Genomic DNA, 24,100 nt, shown 5'->3' on the forward strand with positions numbered 1-24,100 from the left:
TGAGTAGTAACATTATCGTTAATTTCAAATGACGTAAATGCTTTTTACGGAATGCAAGTCCAAACAATGTCAATCCTTTTTGTCTTAATCTCAAGTAAGACCTGAATTATTTGTTGAAGTTATAAAATGATACTTATTACTAAATCTTGACATCTGCTATTTTATTTGACCATCTTTTAAAAGCTTCACCTTGTGAAGACCTGGCACCAGCAGGAGAATTGGTAGAGAGAGACCCCAGTGATGCAGGACCGTTTGAAAATGGAACAGAAGTTGATTACTCATGTCCTGACGGTTATGACTTCAATGGAGACATGACTGCTATATGTCTCTATGGAAACTGGACTTTAGATCAAGAACCATATTGCACAGGTATTAAATACAATACCAGTTTTCTCGCACATATGTCTTTGAATAAAGGATACGTTACTTTTGTGGCTCCATATTTATTTTTCATCATTCAGTTTTAATAAGGCAATTAATGACAGCACTAGTCAACGTTTCCATATTACCTATTGCTACATACTTGAACCCTTGACCAAAGATCTTCACAAAAATAATATTTGCAGGTTTATTTCTTTGTTTATAAATAAGTGACCTTCTTGAAGTCAATATCTCTCTTTCAATTTTTCCCCTTAGCTTCACCATGTGGTGAGCCACTTCCCCAAGATGGGTTAGTTTCTCATAACCCTGAGGGTAGTTCTTATCCAAGTGGAACCGAAGTAACTTATGCATGTCCGAATGGATACGATCTCAATGGAAATATGACTTCAGTTTGTCTTAATGGGATGTGGACTAATGAAGCTGTCTTTTGCACAGGTGAATAGTAACATTTATTGTTAATTTAAAATGACGTTGCAAATTGGGATGGTGAAGTCCCTAAAATCACTTCCCATATCAGGAATAGTTTGTTAGTGTTCTTTATAATGAAATATTTATCCGTTGTATAGATTTTCATGGGGATTATCTGCATGTTTGCAATAGCAATCAATCTTAGGTTTTAGCAATATGTGTTTCTCCATCTGTCTGTCTATCTGACTGTCAACATAAGTTGAAATATTTGTCTCCATCTGTTTGTCCGTCAACGTCAGTTGAAATATGTGTCTCCATCTGTTTGTCTGTCAACATAAGTTGAAATGTGTCTCCTTCTGTCTGTCTGTCAACATCAGTTGAAAGGGCTTTGCTTAGAGCCCAGTTGCATGACCCTGAAGAAAGTTGTTACTCCAAAGCAGATGATGAATATACAACGTTATATTTTCTAGTTTCATTAGGACATGATCAATCAATGAAAAACTACTTTATATGCTTTAGTGTCACTGCAAAAGAATTTGTTCTAATTTAATGTTGTTATTTGCAATTGAATCACCTCTGGCTACATAAAAGATACTGGAGTCTTTGTTGATATAAGCAACAAAGATTTTTGTTAAAAATACATTATTAATTTGCTACTGAGATAAAAAATAAAAAAAACAGATATCACCATCTTGCTGTAAAATGCACAATTAAATCTTGTATTAGATTATTTATTGCTATTTAATCTGAATTTCATTGTTTTTTTGTCTGGCTTTCCTTTCTCACTCTCTGAATGCAAGTCCAAATAATGTCAATTCTTCTTGTCTTAATCACAAATAAAACCATCTGAATGATTTGTTGGAAGATAAAAACATGATACTTTTTACTAAAGTTTAACATCTGCTATTTTATTTTGACCATCTTTCAAAAGCTTCACCTTGTGAAGACCTGGCACCAGCAGGAGAATTGGTGGAGAGAGACCCCAGTGATGCAGGACCGTTTGAAAATGGAACAGAAGTTGATTACTCATGTCCTGACGGTTATGACTTCAATGGAGACATGACTGCTCTATGTCTCTATGGAAACTGGACTTTAGATCAAGAACCATATTGCACAGGTATTAAATACAATACAAGTTTTCTCGCGCATAGGTCTTTGCATAAACGAAATGTTACTTTTGTGGCTCCATATTTATTTTTCATCATTCAGTTTTAATAAGGCAATTTATGACAGCACTAGTCAACGTATCCATATTACCTATTGCTACATACTTTAACCCTTGACCAAAGATCTTCACAAGAGTAATATTTACAGGTTTATTTCTTTGTTTATAAATAGGTGACCTACTTTAAGTCAATATCTCTCTTTCAATTTTTCCCCTTAGCTTCACCATGTGGTGAACCACTTCCCCAAGATGGGTTAGTTTCTCATAACCCTGAGAGTAGTTCTTATCCAAGTGGAACCGAAGTAACCTATGCATGTCCGAATGGATACGATCTCAATGGAAATATGACTGCAGTTTGTCTTTATGGGACGTGGACTAATGAAGCTGTCTTTTGCACAGGTGAATAGTAACATGTATTGTTAATTTATGATGACATTGCAAATTGGGATTGTGAAGTCCTTAAATCACCTCCCATTTCAGGATATTTAGATAGGCTTCTTTATAAAGAAATATTTATCTGTTGTATAGAATGTAATGGGGTTATCTGCATGATTGCAATAGTAATCGATCATAGGTTATAGCAATATGTGTGTCTCTATCTGTCTGTCTATCTGACTGTCAACATAAGTTGAAATGTATTTCCATCTGTCTGTCTGTCAACATCAATTGAAATGTGTGTCTCCATCTGTCTGTCAACATCAGCTGAAATGTGTGTCTCCATCTGTTTGTCTGTCAACATCAGTTGAAATGTGTGTCGCCATCTGTCTGTCTGTCAGCGTCAGTTGAAATGTGTGTCTCCATCTGTCTGTCAACATCAGTTGAAATATGTGTCTCCATCTGTCTGTCTGTCAACATCAGTTGAAATGTGTCTCCATCTGTTTGTCTGTCAACATCAGTTGAAATGTGTCTCCATCTGTCTGGCAACTTCCTTTGAAATGTGTTTCTCCATCTATCTGTCAACATCAGTTGAAATGTGTGTCTCCATCTGTCTGTCAACATCAGTTGAAATGTGTTTCTCCATCTATCTGTCAACATCAGTTGAAATGTGTGTCTCCATATGTCTGTCAACATCAGTTGAAATATGTCTCCATCTGTCTGTCTGTCAACATCAGTTAAAATGTGTGTCTCCATCTGTCTGTCAACATCAGTTGCAATGGGTGTCTCCCTCTGTCTGCCAACATCAGTTGAAATGTGTGTCTCCATCTGTCTGTCTGTCAACATCAGTTGAAATGTGTGTCTCCATCTATCTGTCAACATCAGTTGAAATGTGTGTCTCCATCTGTCTGTCTGTCAACATCAGTTGAAATGTGTTTCTCCATCTGTCTGTCAACATCAGTTGAAATGTGTGTCTCCATCTGTCTGTCTGTCAACATCAGTTGAAATGTGTTTCTCCATCTGTCTGTCTGTCAACATCAGTTGGAATGTGTGTCTCCATCTGTCAACATCTGTTGAAATGTGTGTCTCCATCTGTCTGTTGACATCAGTTGAAATGGGTGTCTCCATCTGTCTGCCAACATAAGTTGAAATGTGTGTCTCCATCTGTCTGTCAACATCAGTTGAAAGGGCTTGCACATAGCCCAGTTGCTATTCCCTGACAAAAGTTATTACTCCCAAGCAGATGATAACTTCTGCCATTCACTACTGTTGAATGTTAATAACATTTGTAAGAGATGGTAGTGTGAAGATCAGCAGTATCTCAAATTGGGTTAATGCCTGTTTCTGGTTCACACAGACAACTTGGAGTGGCTTATTTTCATTTTTATAGTTGAAGAGCCGTGATGGAGGGTATAGTCGATCACTTTCCAAAAGTCGGTTGAGCTGCACCATCAGTAATGCTTCAGTTCATATTTTAAAAAGAACGATATGGCAGTTGATAATCTCAACTGACATGTCCACAAATAAAAAACAACAAAAGCCTTCAAGTATGATTCTGACATAATTCTAAATAACACTCAAACAGGAATCTATTCTTACAAAATGGTAGCTGGTGGTGTTGGCTGCAAAGGCCGATGATGATAACCAGATGAATTGAATATAAAATATTTCTTGCATGTAATAGGATTAATGATCACATATGTGCAAGTGTTAGAGTGTTCAGTGCAAACTCATCGGTGATGATAGCCTGGTGGAGATTAAACTTCCCTCTGTCCGTATCTTAGCTTCACCATGCCAGGATCTGGCGCCAGGAGATGATGTGGTAGGGAGAACCCCAGGTGGATCCGGTCCCTTTCCAAATGGGACAGAAGTTGTTTACTCATGTCCTAGCGGATATGACTTTAATGGAGACACGACTGCAGTGTGTCAGTTTGGAAACTGGTCTTTGGACACAGTGCCATATTGTACAGGTAAAAGTTATTCACTCGACAGTTTTTGCTTTAATATTGTACAGGTGAAAGTTATTCACTTGACAGTTTTTGGTTTAATACTGTAATATGTATATATCCCCACATGTTTCCATGTGTCATGATGTTTGGCTGTTAGGCTATTGAAAATGTCCCTTTACCATAGAATACTTTCAACATGATGAGAGAGAGCTTTCTATTACAGTGTTTAGTAATTCCTATTTCTGAGAATTGCTAAGAGTAGATATGAACTCTTTATGACATGATGATAAAATCTTGAAATGAGTCTACTTTTTTAACTATTTCTGCAGTTTAACCAAAAGATGAATCAAGTTGTATTCAATGTTACATCTTCTAGATTCATTAGGTCATGATTAGGACATCAGTTGAAATGTTTGTCTCCATCTGTCTGTCTGTCAACATCAGTTGAAAGGGCTTTGCTCGTAGCCCAGTTGCTTGACCCTGACGAAAGTTGTTACTCCAAAGCTGATGATGAATATTCAATGTTATATCTTCTAGTTTCATTAGGACATGATCAATCAATGACAAACTGCTCTGAATGCTTTAGTGTCAATGCAAAAGAATTTGTTCCAATATAATGCTGTTACTTGCAATTGAATCACTTCTGGCTAAATAAAAGATACTGGATTCTTTGTTGATATAAGCGACAAAGATTTCTGTTGAAGACATTATTAATTTCCTACTGAGATCAAAAAAAAAATAGAAAAAATGGATAAATAGCACAGTTAAAATCTATTATTAGATTGTTTCATTGCTATTTAATCTGAATTTCATTGTTTTTCTTTCTCTGTGTTTCCAAACAATGTCAATTCTTCATGTCTTAATCACAAATAAAACCATCTGAATGATTTGTTGGAAGATAAAAACATGGTACTTTTTACTAAAGTTTGACATCTGCTATTTTATTTTGACCATCTTTCAAAAGCTTCACCTTGTGAAGACCTTGCACCAGCAGGAGAATTGGTGGAGAGAGACCCCAGTGATGCAGGACCGTTTGAAAATGGAACAGAAGTTGATTACTCATGTCCTGACGGTTATGACTTCAATGGAGACATGACTGCTCTATGTCTGTATGGAAACTGGACTTTAGATCAAGAACCATATTGCTCAGGTAAATGATACATTTGTTCTACCAATGTCTTTGTACCAAGGAAATGTTGTTTTTTAGGTCCCGTATTTATTTTTCATCAGACACAACAATATTTTACAGAAACAGATTGACATAAAAGAGCGACAGTTTCTGTATCAACTTTCATGAGTTATTTTGAACCTCACTCATGCAATGATCAAAGATTGTTAAAATAGATTATTTACAAGTTTATTGCTATTGTTTTTAAAGTGTGCACTTTTGTAGTTAACATCCATATTTCAATGTCTTCCCTCAGCTTCAGCCTGTGGCGAACCAGTACCGCAAGATGGGTTGGTTTCTCATAACCCTGAAAGTAGTTCTTACCCAAGTGGAACCCAAGTAACTTATGCATGTCCGAATGGATACGATCTCAATGGAAATATGACTGCAGTTTGTCTTTATGGGATGTGGACTAATGAAGCTGTCTTTTGCACAGGTGAATTGTCAAGATTACCATTCAGATAACCTCTGTAAAATCATCTCACACAGTAGGAATAATAGGACGGGTGGGTTATACCCTCTTATTAGATCATACCTGGGTTATACCCACTTATTAGATCAGACCTGGGTTATACCCACTTATTAGATCCGACCTGGGTTATACCCACTTATTAGATCCGACCTGGGTTATACCCACTATTTAGATCAGACCTGGGTTATACCCACTTATTAGATCAGACCTGAGTTATACCCACTTATTAGATCAGACCTGGGGTATATCCACTTATTAGATCCGACCTGGGTTATGCCCACTTATTAGATCAGACCTGGATTATGCCCACTTATTAGATCAGACCTGGAGTATACCCACTTATTAGATCAGACCTGGGTTATACCCACTTATTAGATCAGACCTGGGTTATATCCACCTCTTAGATCGAACCTGGGTTATACCAACTTATTAGATAAGACCTGGGTTATGGCCACTTATTAGATCAGACCTGGGTTATACCCACTTATTAGATCAGACTTGGGTTATACCCACTTATTAGATCAGAGCTGGGTTATACCCACTTATTAGATCGTGCCTTTTAAGAAGGTTTGTTGATGAGCATAAAACTGTTTGAAAATATGGAAGATACTTCTTTGCAGTGGAAATATTGCTGTGCAGTAAATGTACACAGTAGGATAGCTGATAGCAATGGTTACTCTACCTTATTTTTCTTTATCTATGTGTTTATTGATGGATAGATTGTCTCTTGATTGATTGAGTGTCCTTGATGGGGGGGGGGTCGGTGGAAGAGGATGTACATTTTGCTTAGTGGTGGAAGAAGAGCGTCCTTCAAAGTGACTTAATTCTATCAGTGCGACAGCCAGTTAGATGAATAAATATCATTAATTAAGCTAAATTTAATATCCTGATGGAAATTGAAACCTTCTGTTTCTTTTATTTTTCATTTCATCTCCATTTGATTAGCTTCACCGTGTGATGATCTGGCTCCAGGAGATGATTTGGTGGTGAGAGACCCCAGTGGGCCAGGCCCCTTTGCAAACGGAACAACAGTTGTTTACTCATGTCCTAAAGGATATGACTTTAACGGAGACATGACTGCAGTGTGTCAGTTTGGAAACTGGTCTTTGGACACCGAACCATATTGTACAGGTAAAAGATTGATTGCACATTCTAAAAAAACATGCCTTTGCCTAAGGGTTATTATTTTGTGGCCATGTTTCATTTTTCATCATATATTTTGACAGAAAACCCATAACATCAACTCTAAGGTAGTGTTATCATGTTAACTGTCACAAGGTAATGTGAGAAGATTTAGAAAACCTGACCAGAAAGTTTTCAGTATCAGTTTCTTGAACACTTGAATTGAAAACATCTTCACAGTGGAATAAGACAATTTCAATTATAGGGATTTCACATCTGCATGGGCAGAGCTATGACTTATGGGTGTATGGTGTAATGTGTTCACAATGTCAGTTGGATATTTTTTTTTTTAATTCATAAAAATAATTAAAAATATATATTAATTGTTTGTAGTTTGATTCATTGTAGTGTGTTTTCCATCGTGGTGTGAATACAACGTACTCTGCATCCTTCTCTCAGTTATTGTTTTAAATGTTTTCATTTTCTTTCCTCGTTTACACTTTCTAGTTTACGCTTGCTTGTTTACACTTGCTCGTTTACACTTTCGGAATGTTAGATTCACATCCTTTTTTAATCAGCTGGTGGCTGTTGTTTCGGCGTTAGCGTTTTTCTTGTCTTGGTTATGCAGAGATGCCAACCAGTACGATTTTAGTGTATTTAGTACTATAAAAACAAGTGAAATACGATAATATTTTTTTTTTTTTTTAAAGGAAGCAGACTCGCATAGAAACTTGTCCAAGTAAGCCCCCGAACCCCAACAAACACGTTGAACAATGAGCCTACATGGGCGGGAAATATGCGGAATTGGCAGCGTTACAATTTTCTCATTAAATGTTAATGAAAAAGCAAAAAAATTTTACTGTACTTGCACATTCTAACCAGTAAAACATTTTTCTGACATTTTACTGGCCCAGGGCCAACAGGACAGTGGTATTGTCGAGTTTTTGTGAAAATCTGATTTTTCTCTCCAAAATCTGATTTTTTAGGATATTCGGTCTGTTTTTTGTGTCAAGAGGTTGGCATCTCTGGTTATGCCTTCTTGATTCATATGAACACACTCCAAATACTACATTAACTGCCTCGTTTTATCATTTTATCTCCTGTGAAATTCACATTCTTGTTGACACTTTCTTGTTTCCGCTCTCGTCGACAGCCTCACCGTGTGTCAATCCAGATCCTGCCGATGTGTTGGTCATTGTACAACCTGATCGGTCAGAGTATGGAAATGGTAGCACAGTGATGTATTCCTGTCCCAATGGCTACGATCTGATTGGAGACAACAGCACGGTATGTCTCTACGGAATCTGGACCCAAACCACTGAACCAACTTGCGAAGGTATTCCATTTGAGCTATTCCCATTTCATACATTTATATGAATTATACATCCATAAAATTAAATTGTTAGTATAAATCCTTTCAGGTTTCCATTCATCCATGACGTACTTCCACAAGACGGATGAAAAAAGGGGAAAAGCAAACACTGTTACAATGTGAACATAATTCCCAACGAGTGAAAAGCAATGCAAACCGTGAAAAAATTTCTTTGAATGTGTCACGATGTGACGAGGCATACAGTCCTTTCAGATGTAGTGTTTAATATAAATTCTTCATAATTTATTAAAGTTAATAAAAGTAGCTATCAAAATTCTAGAAACAAATGTTTTGAGGATATTTTCAGACATTATGCATAGAAATGTTGCAAAAATGCCCCGAGTACAAGCACCAAACTGTGAGTATGTGGACACAGAGGTTAACATGCTGAAGTAGGAGTACAATTACGAGGCTCTAAGTTAGTACAAGCACTTTATCTTGTACTAGAGTCTGTACAAGGTTTCCAAAATTCCACAAGTACAAGCACCAAACTGTGAGTATATATGTGAACACAGATGTAACCATGCTGAAGTAGGAGTACAATTACAGGGCTCTAACTTAGTACAAGCACTTTATATTGTACTAGAGTCTGTACAAGGTTTCCAAAATTCCCGAGTAGTAGCACCAAACTGTGAGTATATATGTGAACACAGATGTAACCAAGCTGAAGTAGGAGTACAATTACAAGGCTCTAAGTTTGTACAAGCACTTTATCTTGTACTAGAGTCTGTACAAGGTTTCCAAAATTCCACAAGTACAAGCACCAAACTGTGAGTATATATGTGAACACAGATGTAACCATGCTGAAGTAGGAGTACAATTACAGGGCTCTAACTTAGTACAAGCACTTTATATTGTACTAGAGTCTGTACAAGGTTTCCAAAATTCCCCGAGTAGCAGCACCAACCTGTGAGTATATATGTGAACACAGAGGTAACCAAGCTGAAGTAGGAGTACAATTACAGGGCTCTAACTTAGTACAAGCACTTTATCTTGTACTTGCATCTGTTCATGGTTTCCAAAATGCCATGAGTACCAAACCATGAGTATGTGTGAACCTGAGTACAGCCAAATGTGCCAAACAAGTCCAATGAGTACAACAGCATACAGGCTCACTTCTAGTCTGAACAGTTTACTATTGTAGGCTATGAATCAAACTATACATATTAGAAGTAATAAAATATTCACAGTTCAGTGAGTTACATTAACCCTGCATTTTCATGTTCTTTATTTCCTTCTTGCCATCATTCCGTAGCCTCGCCATGCTACAACCCAAATCCAGCCGATGAGTTAGTCATGGTTGATCCAGATCAAGTAAGCTACGAAAATGGAACCACGGTCGATTACGTTTGCCCCAGCGGCTACGATCTGTTTGGGGACTCATCAGCTCTCTGTCGCTATGGGAACTGGACGTCTAATGAGGACCCGACTTGTATAGGTATGAATCCCCCACCCATCCACTCCCTGCTTGCACCCCAACCCCCTCCACCCCCTTCAAGACAAAAAAATTAGAACAGCTAATACATCTGCTGCCAATAAAATAATATTTCATTGCTGTATTTGCATGGACTCTTTACACCTTCTCTGAGTACTGTATCGTTTGGCTATGATTGTAAATGCATGAACTGATATGTATCATATAACCATTATATGCGCAGTATCCTGTGGCGATGATGTTCAGTACATCAGCTGACATGTAAATGTTACAAGTATGAACCTGTATCATTTGGCTATGTTTGTTAATGTATGAACTGATACGTATCATGTGACCATTGTATGTACTTTATCCTGTGGCAATGATATTCAGTGCTAAAAATAACATACAGACAGATCCTCCAAAGTTTGCTGCCCATTAAATTTCAAAATTTTGACAAAAGTTAGAAATTTGTTCAAGACCAGTTTTTAATTTGCTCCAGAGATGCCCAAAACTTTAGGGTTCTCGGAAGCTGATTTTGCTTTCGGCACGGTGGCAAAATTTCAGTATGTCACAGTAATGTGCTTAGGAATATTTGAGTGCAGGGCAGATTGTGCGGTAGTGTGGTCCACACCCTGGAAGAGGGATCTCATGGTTGGGGTACCTCCTCCCCACTGGACAAATTTTGCACAAGAAGTTTGCTTAGGTGGTGCTATTTTTCCTATTCTGTGCCATGTATTCTCCCAGATTTTGGTTATGGTAAAATTCATTAAATTATCACAAAAAAAAAGTGCCAGGCAGAAATGTTTCAAATGCTGTTTGTGCTGGGCGGCATTCAGAACTGCTGGGCGCAGCCGCTCGGTGCCGCCCAGTGTGAGCACATCCCTGATGTCATGTACCCTGGCAGTACACCATTCCTTTTCGCTTATAATTTTCAGAGTCACCATGTGATAATCCCAACCCAAGTGATGAAAATGTCTCGCTGGATCCTGACTTAACGTCCTACGACCACAGTTCATCTGTGAACTTTTCTTGTCCGGTGGGATACAATCTAACGGTAACTGCCTCGGCCACATGCATACTCGGTGCCTGGGATCCACCTGAGGAACCAATCTGTGAACGTACGTTATCCATACTTGTAAACAAAATACTACCCCTATTATAATGGAAACTTCTAAGCAAATATTTATACCTCATTCTCACCATGTCCCCCCTCCCCCCCCCCCTAAAAAAAAGAAATTATCCATTACTGTTTGAAAACTATTTCTCTTTAATTTTGTATAGATATTGTTTAACAGTCCGTCCAGTTTGATTGATGACCCTGTGAAATATTAACTGTGACTTGCGTCGATTGAAATTTTTGGGGGGATTTTTTTGGTAACATTGTCTATTTCTTTGTGAGAGTTTGCATACATTATCAATGCTCAGGGAGAAATATACAATTATGAATATGATAATAGTAAGGTAAACCTGGAATATTCATGTTGGAAGATGATGGTTGTAAGGTATAGCTTGATTATTCATGGTTGAATATTCATGTTTGGATGCTTATTTACATAATCATGCATATTCCATTTCTGATCGCAATCCGATTATCCATTAGTTTGGGTATGTTTGGCAGCCACTTGGGACAATTTCCGAATGCTATTACCACTCTATCCTGTCCTCCCATATCATGCTTCCAAGCAATATTACTGAGAGTACAAACAGTTCCTAACCTTCATCTGATGATAGTCATTCTGCTCATACTGATAATACAATTGCTTTGAAGCAGGACATCAAAATACAGTATTGAAACAATCTTCCCAATTAGGTGAGGTTTTGATGTGATTTTTATATACTATTATCCAAATACAGAAATACAATTGCCCTTTTGCTACCCTCAATAGTTTATAACAAAGTTTAACCCTCAACTGAGGAATTAGTTAGTTGTATTTTATAATATGGCTTTTAATCATATTTTGCTGTCTCTCTCCCCGTTGTGTTTTTATTTTTTGCTTTTGTCTTTTTTTCATTTTGGTCTTTTTGCTCCTTTTTCAGCTTTGCCATGTGACCCAATAACTCCAGCTGCCCCTGATGTTACCATCGCACCTGTGCTCTCATCATACCCAAGTGGAACTGATCTCCTTTATTTCTGTCCGAGTCCATCCGTTGTCAAGGGGATCGTAGCATCGGAATGTTATCTAGGAGAGTGGGACACCACAGACACTCCTACATGCGTCAGTGAGTACATCTGATCTAACCCATTGACCGCTCGGATATGAAAATCGTGATCATAATTAATTCATTAAATGTTATAACTCAACAACTGTGTAATGCTCGACTTGTCATTGGTTTGAGATCGTTTTATCTGCATATACAGTATCCATTCCTAAGAGCTCTCTAGTGGCGTATTGTCGGGATGATATATTCTAAAAATGATATAAAACAGTTTACTTGTAAAAGTTATCGGTCCAATTTCTTCCCACTTCATAGAATTTTACCACTTTAAAATATTCTACTTAATATGCATCTTCTTGCCATAAGTGCATGATGCAGTAACCTGTGATGTCATACATGGACTAAGGCAACAAATTGCTTTTGTTTTTTGTTTGTTTTTTTCAATTACATTGAAAATGATGTAACTCATTATTTCAATGGAATGTGACAGATGTTATTGTATCAAAGAGAGGGGAAAAAACCATATCAAACAGCTTATCTACTGCAAAAAAGTTTGTGTGGGTAGATACATAAAAGTTAGTAGGGCGTGACATTTCCATGCTAGCAGGAGCTTCTTCAGAGGCAAACTGAAACAAAACAAACTAAGAACACATTAAGAGACAGGGATGGACAGACAGACAGACAGTTGAATAGAAACAAATGTTCTCTGGTGAGGCGAACTGTATCAGGGAGGTTACCTAGAAATTCAATGCCTTGAAGGATACTAACTGAAACATTTTTTCTATCTACATTCCTTTTTTTTTCCTTCCAAACCCCCTTTGCCTCCTTTTCATCTCCGTTACTAATTATTCATACCTCTCCTTATTGGTGTCTATTTTTGCGCAAAAAAAATTGGTAAAGTTTTTTTACTTTTTTATTTGCCTCCTTTTCATCTTCATTACTAATTATTCATACCTCTCCTTATTGGTGTCTATTTTTGCAAAAAAAAATTGGCAAAGTTTTTTTACTTTTTTTTTTCTTTTTTTTCGAGGGGCAGGGGGGAAGATGGGAGGAGTTGAGAGAATGGTGAATGTGACTTTTGTCATGTTTCCTTTTTTGTTTTTATTCAGTTTTATTTGATACATCACATTAATTACTCCATGATCAATTCCTTGACTTTCAGCCTGCGATCTAAGCACACAGTGTGCCTTAGATAGAACAAGAGTCGATAGGGAGCTGCAGTGTGTACTGGCTTCATTTGGCAATACCGACGACCCGTGTTTCGGCCATTGGACGTCTTATAAAGACTGCAGCTGCACTGACACCACATACAGGATCTCCTCGTCTGGTAACACTTACTGGTGTAATAACAATGGAAAGTGGGACGACGCCATCTACACTGTAGACTGCTTAGGTAATTGTTCTCCCCATTTCAGAAAGATCCGTTTTTATTTATTTCGGAAAAGGGGTATTTCTGAAGATGGATCATTTAAAATTACCTTTATCTGTTTCTAATGCTAATACCACTCTATACTGTCTTTCCATACTATGCATTCAAAGCACTTGTACTGACAGTACGTACAGTTCCTTTAATACCTCTTACCCAATATATAGAAACAGAATATTCTCATACCGGTCATACTGCCAGTACAAGTGCTTCGAAGCAGAACATTGAAAGTATACAGTATATAGTCAAACTTGTCCCGACTGGGTCGCTACACTGATTAATCAAGTCAAAGCTGCTTGAAATGTTGTCAGGTTTCAAAGGGTTTAAAGACGAAATTGGAAACATGTATTAACTTCTGTCAACCATAACAGACTACCTACTCACTCGCCTTGTCAGGTTCAAAGGGTTTGATGACGAAATTGAAAACATGTATTAACTACTGTCAACCATAACAGACTACCTACTCACTCGCCTTGTCAGGTTCAAAGGGTTTGATGACGAAATTGAAAACATGTATTAACTACTGTCAACCATAACAGACTACCTACTCACTACCCTTGTCAGGTTCAAAGGGTTTGATGACGAAATTGAAAACATGTATTAACTACTGTCAACCATAAGAGACTACTCACTCACCTGATTCTTGTTCTTCTCCCGCAGCTCCTTGTTACACCAATGTCGGATCGAACGTTATCGCAGAGAACTCGGAGGGAATAGAAGTTGAATACATAATGGACGGCGATTACGTGCTCTACTCCTGTCCGGATGGATTCTCTGCATTTGGATCTCCACTCGTGACTTGCTCTGATGGATTGTGGGAAAACGAAGACACATTCTACTGTTACGGTGAGTCATCACTGTAGAGCAATTAGGAATTTTAGAAACGAGGACCAGTTGAAATAAGACCCCCAAAAAGATGAAAGAAGAAAGATATACAACGCAAATATACATCAACCTTCCCCTTTTTTCCAGTCCAATCAGATTTTCTGTGATATTTATTGACTCTCGTGTAGTGTCCTGCACCTTCCTGAATCCCACTCCCCCTAATCTGAAACCTACCCCTCACCCTCCCTATACCCCATCCCCCACCCCCACACACCCCATCCCCCAAACGAGGTAGTTAAGCCCTTAGATGGATTTTCTTTTCCATTAGCTTCTGTCTCATGAGCATTAATGGACCATATTAACTATTTGGTTTGTACTCAGTTGTAGATTGTGGATGCAACCAGCCTGGTACTTTGATTGTCTCTTATTTTCAGTTGTCCAAGGTTCAACTATTGCTCTTAATGTCTTTATTGTTCTTAATGTCTTTTCAAGGTTTTTGCTCATTTCTTGTGGATATTATTTCGAAAATACTTAAGCTGTTTTTTTGTTTTGTTATCAATTTTGATGTTTCAAGATGGGAATATTATTTTATCTCTTTGTACAGCCGACTGCACAATACCAACAAACTACGAGCTTTCGGACTCCTCGATAACCGATGAAGTGTTCCAGCATAACATTGTCGTATCTATGAAATGCGTCGATGGCTACACTCCGACTGATATCAATACGTACACGTGCCAGGATGGTAGCTTTGATGTACCAGAGTGCGAGTTAGCGTAAAAACTTATACCGTCAATATCTTCTGTAATATGAAAAGTTTTCTTCATTTAGAAATATTTGTTTTAACTTTGTTTGGTTTATAACTTTATTTGGTCTTCCTTCACTCTGAAATATTATCGAGGAATGTCTATTACATTGTTTTTGTTCTCATCAAGTTATATTTGTGAAAATCCATAGAGAACAATTTTTTTCTGGTTATACATGAGGCTGTGCTCATATGCAAGTTTCTTCATATATACATATCAACTGTGAAAATCTGCAGTCTGAGCAAAACTTGTTTTTCCTGGGGGGGGGGGAGAATCAAACCGTGTGAATGAACATTTTGAATGAATTTAAATGAATCTAAACGGTACCATTCATAACATTATGCAGTGACTCTTATACCCTCCCAGTCTATGTGTCAGCTTTTTGGCATCCATAACAAGCGCAAGTCCATTACACACTATTTCCCTAAATCGTCCGAAATTGTTGCAAATAAGAATTAAAGAAAATCGTATCAGTTTATCAATTGACATGTTATTTAAAAAAGCTATTTAACGCAAGATGAAAGATGATTTTCATTTAACTAATATCAATGGAAAGTCTACTTGTGGTTTTTACTGTGTTGTTATTATGTTGCCTTGTTTTACATACTCTCATGCTGTATTTACTCAGTGAAAACAAAAGCCAAAAATGTGTGTAATTTCTGGTTACATCGTCCCATACTTTTTGCATAGCAGAATTACTTACGATTAGTTGATCATTTTAACAGAAAGTTAGAAAAATGAAGCTTTATAAACTTCAGATAAGGGTGATGTTTTCATTTTTGTAAATTGTTCTCAAGTTTCTTTAAATACTGTTGTCACCATTACCTTGTTTGACATACCTCGAGGCATCACTAACTTTAAAAAATACCTTATTATTGAAATGAATGTATTTTTGTATGTAACTTTCATTCGTTAAGTGACCTCAAAAGAGCTTCTGCTAACATTTATGACATAACGACTCACAAGTTCTATAATCATGGCGAAACTCTTCAAATATATTCATGAACAGTTATATCACAATCTTATTGCTTAAAGTCATGCTGTCATCATAAATGTTGGCACATAACAATAGTTAAAAGCAATTTCATGTTGGGTGAGGTGTGCTTTCATGGTTTTAAGTCTTTGGTTTTGGCCTTAAATACCCCCCCCCCGCCCCCCCTCCTCAAAGTTATCCTGCCCTATCAACTGTTTTTAAATCAATCCTACTTTAGACAGCGGGCATTGTCGAATCCATCCCTGAGGAATCCCATTTATAGTCCATTTCATATCATTTATTAATTTTTTTTTTTAAATCTAATTTGTTTTTTTATGTTTGCACACCTCTACTGCCTCAGAGTAAAACAGACAAGTTCATAAACATAGCTGTCATATGAAGTCTGCAGGCATGGTTGGTCAGGAGGATGTTGGAGTATATCGACCCTCTCAGAATCGCCTGAAATTGATATGGTGTCTTGCCACATATCTCAAAGGGTGAAATTGGGCAAAAAATACTTTGGGCCTAAAACTGTCAGACCTGGATATTGGATTTTGTTTTGTTTTGTTTTTTCTTTGTCTGTGTATAATGGTTCAACTCTGTGTAGTAATTATCTGATGTTCCAAATGAACTCTTCTTTTTCTCTCTTTCTCTCTCTCTTTCGTTTTAGACTTGTTTTCTTTTCTCTTCTCATGCAGTAAACAAATTGCAATTATGTATGTAGTTCTTTCTTTCATGTATCTTCCATTTCTAAACTAGATAGACAATGCCAAAAAATGCCAAAATATAAGTTCTTAACATTGAAATTAATTGTCACTCATTCTTTATATCATAATTTGTTGAAAACAAATTGTAAAATGCAGGAAGTTCTCAGCCTCCTCAATAAATTACAAACTGAGGAAAATAAACAAGTGTTGCTTTAGTTTTCTTATTTCTTCGTAATCTCTTATGTCTTAACTTTCTTTCTAGTAAGCCTGTAAAGTCCCCTGTTATTGTAATTCGATTGAAGAGTATAAAACTATAAATGGACATTAAATCGTAATGAGTTGGAAAATCAAGAACAGTGAAAAAAACTTCCAGCCTCCACCGGGAATCGAACCCGGGCCTCCCACTTTATATGCGGACAATCTAACCTCTAGGCTATGGACGCTGATTGTATGTGCAGAGGTTCGAAACCGGTAAGGAGGGCCTTAATTCCACTGTATTATTTATATGCCCTATACAGTGAAGAATACTGAATGATAAAGACTTGGCATTTTGCTTGTCATGGTCCGTATTCACTTGTAGAACAAACAAATTTTTTCAGCTCGAAATGATTCACAATGGCTATTCACGGCAATAACGCTCACTCACGTATTTATTTCAGGTTTGATGTAGTTTCGTTGTGACCAGGCAGCGTTAGATATTTTACTATGACCAATGTCAATGCGAAATAATTGTGCAAAACGGTCTTAGCTTGCAATGAGTTCACGAGCTTTTGTCTGGATCGGCTGTTGATCTCAATTTGTGTAGTCTCTTCCACCAGTTTCAGCATAGCTAGGCCTTAAAAAGTAACGTTCGACTTTCGTCGTGTTTATGATTATGGGCTAACTTGAACAAACCTGTCTAGGCCTGTGAACAAGTTTATGTTATGTAGGCCAGCAACGGTTGGGCAGAATAGGGTTCGTTAACACAACAACGTGAAGAATACCAGTCAGAATACCAATACACTTAACATGGCAAAACAACTCCTATTTTTTCAAGGCATTTTGCTACTGGCTATCAGTCATAATTCGCAAAGTATAGAACAATTTAAGGAGTTTTTACACAAGTTTGCTGTTGTTGCTGCTAGGATTTTTGGATGATTGATAGATCATAAATGCTCTTACAACCTCCGATTTTCATTCTGTAAAAGATCGCTTTGATTTAGGCAGTGTAATGGAGTAACAGCGATTATTTAAATTTTGCAGAAAAATGTTGGATTGACGAGATACGATAAGTTGTCAATTAAAAATTTTGCAGAAAATGTTTCAATTGCTCAGATGGAATGAAGTGAACAATTGAACATTTTTTAATGTGAGTGATAAATAGCCTCCCCCCCCCCCCCCCAAGAAGAAAATAATATTAAGCGCGCTATAGAAAAAAGCACTGTATTATTTGGTAATTCACTATGTCGTCGAATATAATTTGTTGAAAAAAAAGTGTTCCCATTTGTTTCATTAACATAGCTTTTGTAGCTAGTCGTCTATGTAGCCTTCAAGAAGATAACTAATACTCAGTTGCTTACTTGGTTTGCAGAGTGATTAATACGTTTGTGAAGTGAGGGCCAGTGGGTACAAATGTATCGAAAAAAGTTCGGAACAAAAGTGTAGACCGTATCGTTGACGAGTAGCGGGGGGAGGGGGTACAATGCAGCAGTACGTCGGAATTTTCTGGCTTCAAAACCCATCCAGTTGGAATTTCAGCCACTACAGCCCCCTCCCCCAATCATCAGGCCTTAGCTACGTCCCTGTATACGGCAATAACTCTCACTCATTCAAAATGCTAAACGAACACTAGCTTTAGTTTGGGTGTTACCGACCTCACAAAGTATAGTTCCTCTTTCGTAGACCGTGCTGGTAATACCTCTAAAAAATTAATCTGCATAATTCAACAGTTTTCTGTTTCATTTTGACAAGTTTCAAGCTACCTCTTGGTTCCTCCTACCAACTGGCGTAAGTGTGTTCACTCCTGTTAGTGGATCATATATATATATATATATATATATATATATATATATATATATATATATATATATATATATATATATATATATATATATATATATATATATATATATATATATAAATAAATATATATATATATATATATATATATACATATATATATATATATATATATATATATATATATATATATATATATATACAAGTTAAACCTGTAAAAAAAAGTAAAAACTTAAAGTTTTAATGGTGCTACAAGGGTTACGGGTCAGATTTGTGATGGATTGCTACTGGTTTGGAGAGAATTTTAAGCAAACTTTACGTTTTCAAAATTTTTACAGGTTTAACTTGTTCAATATAACTGTAACCACTGTTACATCCTATTTATGATATTGCTTGAGTTGGTTTTTGGTAAACAACTTTTTTTTTTATATAATTGCTTATTATAACATGTTAAGTCAAGTATGACCGTTGTAGCAAGGGAAAAACACCGTTTTGTTTTTGAAGTGGTAAAAAGTCTTTGGACTGAGTGACCAACGGTGCAAGTCAGAAAACCCCTTTTTCATTTCTCAATAAATGAAAAATCTCATTTGGAGCACCAAATTGCAAGGCCAGGTGAAAATGCAAAATTATTTACAAAATGGAGTGGGTGCTGAAGTGTGCTATATTGCACCAAATTGCATCTGAGGCCACCTGGAAGTGCAAAAAAATTCCCCTTAGACCCCTCCCCCAGGCGGGCCATCAGTCTTCAGCCCCCCCCCCCACTCAAAAGTACCTTCCTACGCCACTGATTACTACCATTCAGTACTAATATAAGACACTTAAATAGTCATTTTCCATCGGACGTGTTGTAAATTATTCTACTACCCACAACACATATGTTAAGAATAACACATATGTTAAGAATGTTAAGAATAAGCTTTCTTATACTCTGTATTCAAAAGGAATCTCCAAACTGAAATTATTTATCACTATTGATGGATTTATTCCTGTGTGTGTTTGTGATTAAGATCATTATAAAGATTGTTAGGATTGCTTATTAAGATTATTATTTTTCTATTAGCGTCAATTCGATTATTACATCATTGTAGATGCTACTATTAACTTTTCTTTATCTATTCTTAAGTTTTTTCTCTCTTTTTATCTTTTTGGGGAGTCTCCTACTTTGTTAAGCCTTGCAGGCTTTATAGGAGACTTCCCGTCACACTGTAAATTGTGATGAAACAAATATATATACAAATATAATACATATACAATATGCCTAATTATTACTACTGCTCTTGGGGAGGGGGGGGGGGTCATATTCAAATTAAGATAATAACAACGGTCGTCTGGCAAGTGCGTCATAACAAATTATGAGAATAAAACAAACAAAGAAATACTGGATATAAAGGAACTAGCATAAGCAAGTACCGTTAACCCCTGAGAGTGCATACCGGTTCCTTTGAAAATCTCTTTAAAGTGACGTAGTGGCGTAAATATGAGCGAGAAGGGGATTGTGAACTGGTGGAAGAGGGGTTATGGGGTTTGGACATAGTGCACAGCTAACCAACCTTCCTTCAACCATGGTGTAGGCTTGGGTGAGCATATTTTGTAAATATATATTTGGCACCTCTAGACGCCAAAGTTATGCTCAGGTTTCCTCTTTTAAGCTCAGGGTTTCGTTTGATATTTTTCCCCAGTTTAGTGGGTATCGGTTATGAACAGTATTTAAGACATACAACTTGTTATCCGTTTGAGTAACATATAATAACATGATGCAAAGTGGTCATTGGCAGTACATGGGGCAACATACGTTTCTGGTTTCTATATGTTTGATGAGCCCGACGGCAGATTACAGAACGGGCCCAACTGTATATCGGATGAATAAGTCGTGTATGGCTCTGAAGAGGTCATTGGGTCCGTTTGGTTTGGTACATATAATAACAATACCAGTGTCTAGTTAGGCCACTGCAAACATCGCCATGTTGGTGCTTGGGGTTTGGGAGTTCTTCTCTAGATGATCTATTTTTCTCTGTTATTATTATTATTATTATTATTATTATTATTATTATTATTATTATTATTATTATTATTATTATTATTATTATAACTATTATTATTATAACTATTATTATTATTATAACTATTATTATTATTATTATATTTATTATTATTATTATTATTATTATTATTATTATTATTATTATTATTATTATTATTATTATTATTATTATTATAACTATTATTATCATGATTATCATCATCATCATCATCATCATCATCATCATCATCATCATCATCATCATCATCATCATCATCATCATCATCATCATCATCATCATCATCATCATCATCATCATCATCATCATCATCATCATCATCATCATCATCATCATTATTATTAATATTATAATTATTACCACTGCATCTTAACACGAGGAGGGTAACATATACCGATCATTGCACATGCACTATGATTGTTGTGTTGGTGAGAAGTAGAATATTGTTACAACCAGGGTCAAAGATACGGCTATTTATCACTAACATGAACAATCCGCCTATCGTCTTCGTCAAGGACCAATAGAGTCATTAGAAGTAAGTATAAAAACATACTGTAAAAACATAAAGTTTTCAGTGGTTGCAGTTCTCACGTAGGCCTACATATGAATTCGATATGGACAAATTCGGTATACGACAACCCGTGTTAACTAATAACCTGATAGTTAACTCTGCTCTAAGATGAATAGACAAAGTTCGCAGATAAAACAACTACAACCGTGACTAAAACTAGTAGTGTTTCCGTGGCAGCCATAAGCATATAAAATAGCTGTAAAGGGCGCTAATATTCAATTTTAGTCAGTCTCACTCGGCCAATGCGAAACCGTAGCAGGGAAACATTCCTAGGGGTGGGGAGGATGCAGTTAAGGAACATACTAAGTATCGCCCACATGTTACATACACCAAATTATTACCCAATAATATTTATAGAAAGTGCAACCTTCGAAGGTGGTAAAATCGAGAGGTTTCTCAACATCATGGATTTCTCGGCCACTGTACAATTGAGATAATCAGTTGCAACTAGTTAAGCCTAGCCTAGGGCCCAATGGAAAATTGGAAAAGCCGACACTTTGAAGAATAAAATTGGTACAACAAAAAATGAAGGAAATCATAAAGATGTTAAATTTTAGGCCAATCCCCGAACACTTTATTCACTGCTCAAACCTTAGTTATTTGATGAAAACCTCATACCTTTTTTTACTTTTTATGGTCTTTACTTCTGAGGAAGATAATTGTCTACTCCTAAGCTATTCATGTGGGCCCGATTCCGCGAACAAAAATAACCAAGGAACTATTTCTATAAAAGTCTTAATTTGGCCAAAATAGTCTTACACCTATCTTCTACAACTGCATAAGATGTAATTGTCTGAAAATAGGAATGATACGAATGTCACCCAGACAACGCTCAATGAAGCTGAACAGGTGGTTGTAGGTTTTACCCATTTATTTACACGCGTGGTTTCATCAAGACCACGGTGAAAACTAGAAAGTAAAGATATCCAAACATCAATTTACAAAAATTGGTGAAATGAATTGAAAAAAAATAATAATAACATAATAATGCATTATATTTCTTCTTATAAAACAACGCACAAAAGGAAGAAGTATAACAAATAACATTTGGCAACATGAAACAAGACATAGAGAAAGATTGGCGACAATTACATTATTGATAATTAACTTACACTATTGTTACCGGGCAAACTGACCAACAGCACGACAAACTGCTGTGTACAGGGATTAACGGCGGCTTCCTGGGGTTAACGGCGGCTTTCTGGAGACTGTACAGAATACGAACAAAGAAATAATCTCTGGCGATATATTCTACTCCAGATAATCTTACAAATAAGCAAACAACAAATACACAGTAAAAAGGCAATAATAAATAACAGGCACGAGCAAACAGCAAAATCACATTAACGGCATATCTCTATAATACGATGTTAAAAGAGATATACAATTACAATACCAAGCCCATTAATACTTATATAAAACAATTAGAATACTTATATACCAAGGAACAGTGCTACAGGAACACATGCGACGCCTCTCTGAGCCAGGAGAGGAATGAAGCATGTGCACCTCACAAAATACGCAAGTATACATCGATTACGTAATTGTACATCGATTACATAAGTATGCAAACCGAGGAGGTGGATATGAAAGGCAACCAGTAATTGGGCAGTATTGACCTCTGCCCGACCTGGACCAAGCGGAAATTTCCCTTTGGTCACGCTAAGCAAATAGCACACATCGGCAAGGATGACAACAAACCAATTTTATCAAAGATTCAAGAGTACGGTGAGAAGTACTAATGAACGTATTGTAACGGTTACAACTATACTACTGACTAGAATTGAGTGTTTTAATTGAATAGCATCCAAGATATTTCATTCGAAGGTGAAATATCTTTTGATACCATAGAGACAATATATAAACTGAACTTACTTGAATCTAGCGAACAGGGTCAACCAACCCAAAAGCAAAATTATTACAAGAATAAACCGAATTGAAGCTGGCGAACGTTGTACGGTAGTTCTATTAGGCTTCTTTTTTTTTTTTTTTAGAGTATTCAAAATCATACGAAGTTTTGTATGGTGAGTATAAGGTTCGCGAGATACAATTTCTCAAAGTGGCAAGGAAAACGTGGTAGATATTTCTGATAAAAGGTCAATTTTGACCGACATTTTTCAATTTTTAGGTCATTCACAATCACAGGAATATATGAACAGGCCTAGGTAAATGAGAGTGCGACAGTCGGAAATTCCGAATGTCGCACTCCAATTTTCCAACTATCGTCAGTTTTACCAAGTTTGGGGTGAGACAACCTCCCGGCCCCCACACCCCTCTAGCGACGTCCCTGGCAGCTGGTTACGAAAGACAACCAGCTACTTTAAAGTAACTATCAATACAATATTGTTTGAAAGCAGTCAAGGGCGGCGGAACCGGGGGGGCACAGGGGGCACGTGCCCCCCCCCCCCACTTTTCCTCAGATTAAAAATGTGCCCTTTTTCTACATAAAAATTTCTAAATAAAAAAAAGAGTTTACAAAGCGAAACCCACGTCGAATGAAATATTTCGGGAAGTTTTAAATGTTTACTACCACAGGCGTAGGAGCCCAATTTTATTGGGGGGGGGGGGGGGGGGGCTGTAACGACTTGCCCGAAAAATATTACCAAAATTTTTCGCGCGCTACGCACGCGTTCAACATCTTAATGTGCATATCATATAGGCATGCAAAGGTTATTACATCGCATGCCAATAACATACAATCATTTGCCGTGTTATAACCCTTCCAAATTGGTTATAATTATTCAAAAAGTCGTTACAATAATAATGATC

The 24,100-nt window shown here is 36.8% G+C and overlaps 1 protein-coding gene across 22 annotated transcripts in view; it reads left to right on the plus strand.

Moving 5' to 3' along the window:
- Window positions 1–16,938, plus strand: part of LOC139962741 (complement receptor type 1-like) — a 106,029-nt gene extending 89,091 nt beyond the window's left edge. For 15 of the 22 annotated variants that reach the window (XM_071963007.1, XM_071963014.1, XM_071963010.1 and 12 more), the window contains 15 exons: window positions 184–369; window positions 637–816; window positions 1,721–1,906; window positions 2,174–2,353; window positions 4,114–4,299; window positions 5,243–5,428; window positions 5,703–5,882; window positions 6,864–7,049; window positions 8,194–8,376; window positions 9,668–9,850; window positions 10,765–10,947; window positions 11,867–12,049; window positions 13,149–13,379; window positions 14,073–14,258; window positions 14,842–16,938. In XM_071963007.1, coding sequence (XP_071819108.1) covers window positions 184–369; window positions 637–816; window positions 1,721–1,906; window positions 2,174–2,353; window positions 4,114–4,299; window positions 5,243–5,428; window positions 5,703–5,882; window positions 6,864–7,049; window positions 8,194–8,376; window positions 9,668–9,850; window positions 10,765–10,947; window positions 11,867–12,049; window positions 13,149–13,379; window positions 14,073–14,258; window positions 14,842–15,017 — 2,795 coding nt within the window. In that variant the 3' untranslated portion in view covers window positions 15,018–16,938. The remainder of the gene's footprint in view (window positions 1–183; window positions 370–636; window positions 817–1,720; window positions 1,907–2,173; window positions 2,354–4,113; window positions 4,300–5,242; window positions 5,429–5,702; window positions 5,883–6,863; window positions 7,050–8,193; window positions 8,377–9,667; window positions 9,851–10,764; window positions 10,948–11,866; window positions 12,050–13,148; window positions 13,380–14,072; window positions 14,259–14,841) is intronic. The other 7 variants (XM_071963011.1, XM_071963023.1, XM_071963019.1 and 4 more) reach the window with 7 other exon arrangements.
- The last annotated feature ends 7,162 nt before the right edge of the window (window positions 16,939–24,100 follow it).

The sequence above is a fragment of the Apostichopus japonicus genome, chromosome 21, assembly GCF_037975245.1.
Source record: "Apostichopus japonicus isolate 1M-3 chromosome 21, ASM3797524v1, whole genome shotgun sequence".
In the NCBI taxonomy this organism is placed as follows: Eukaryota; Metazoa; Echinodermata; class Holothuroidea; order Aspidochirotida; family Stichopodidae; genus Apostichopus; species Apostichopus japonicus.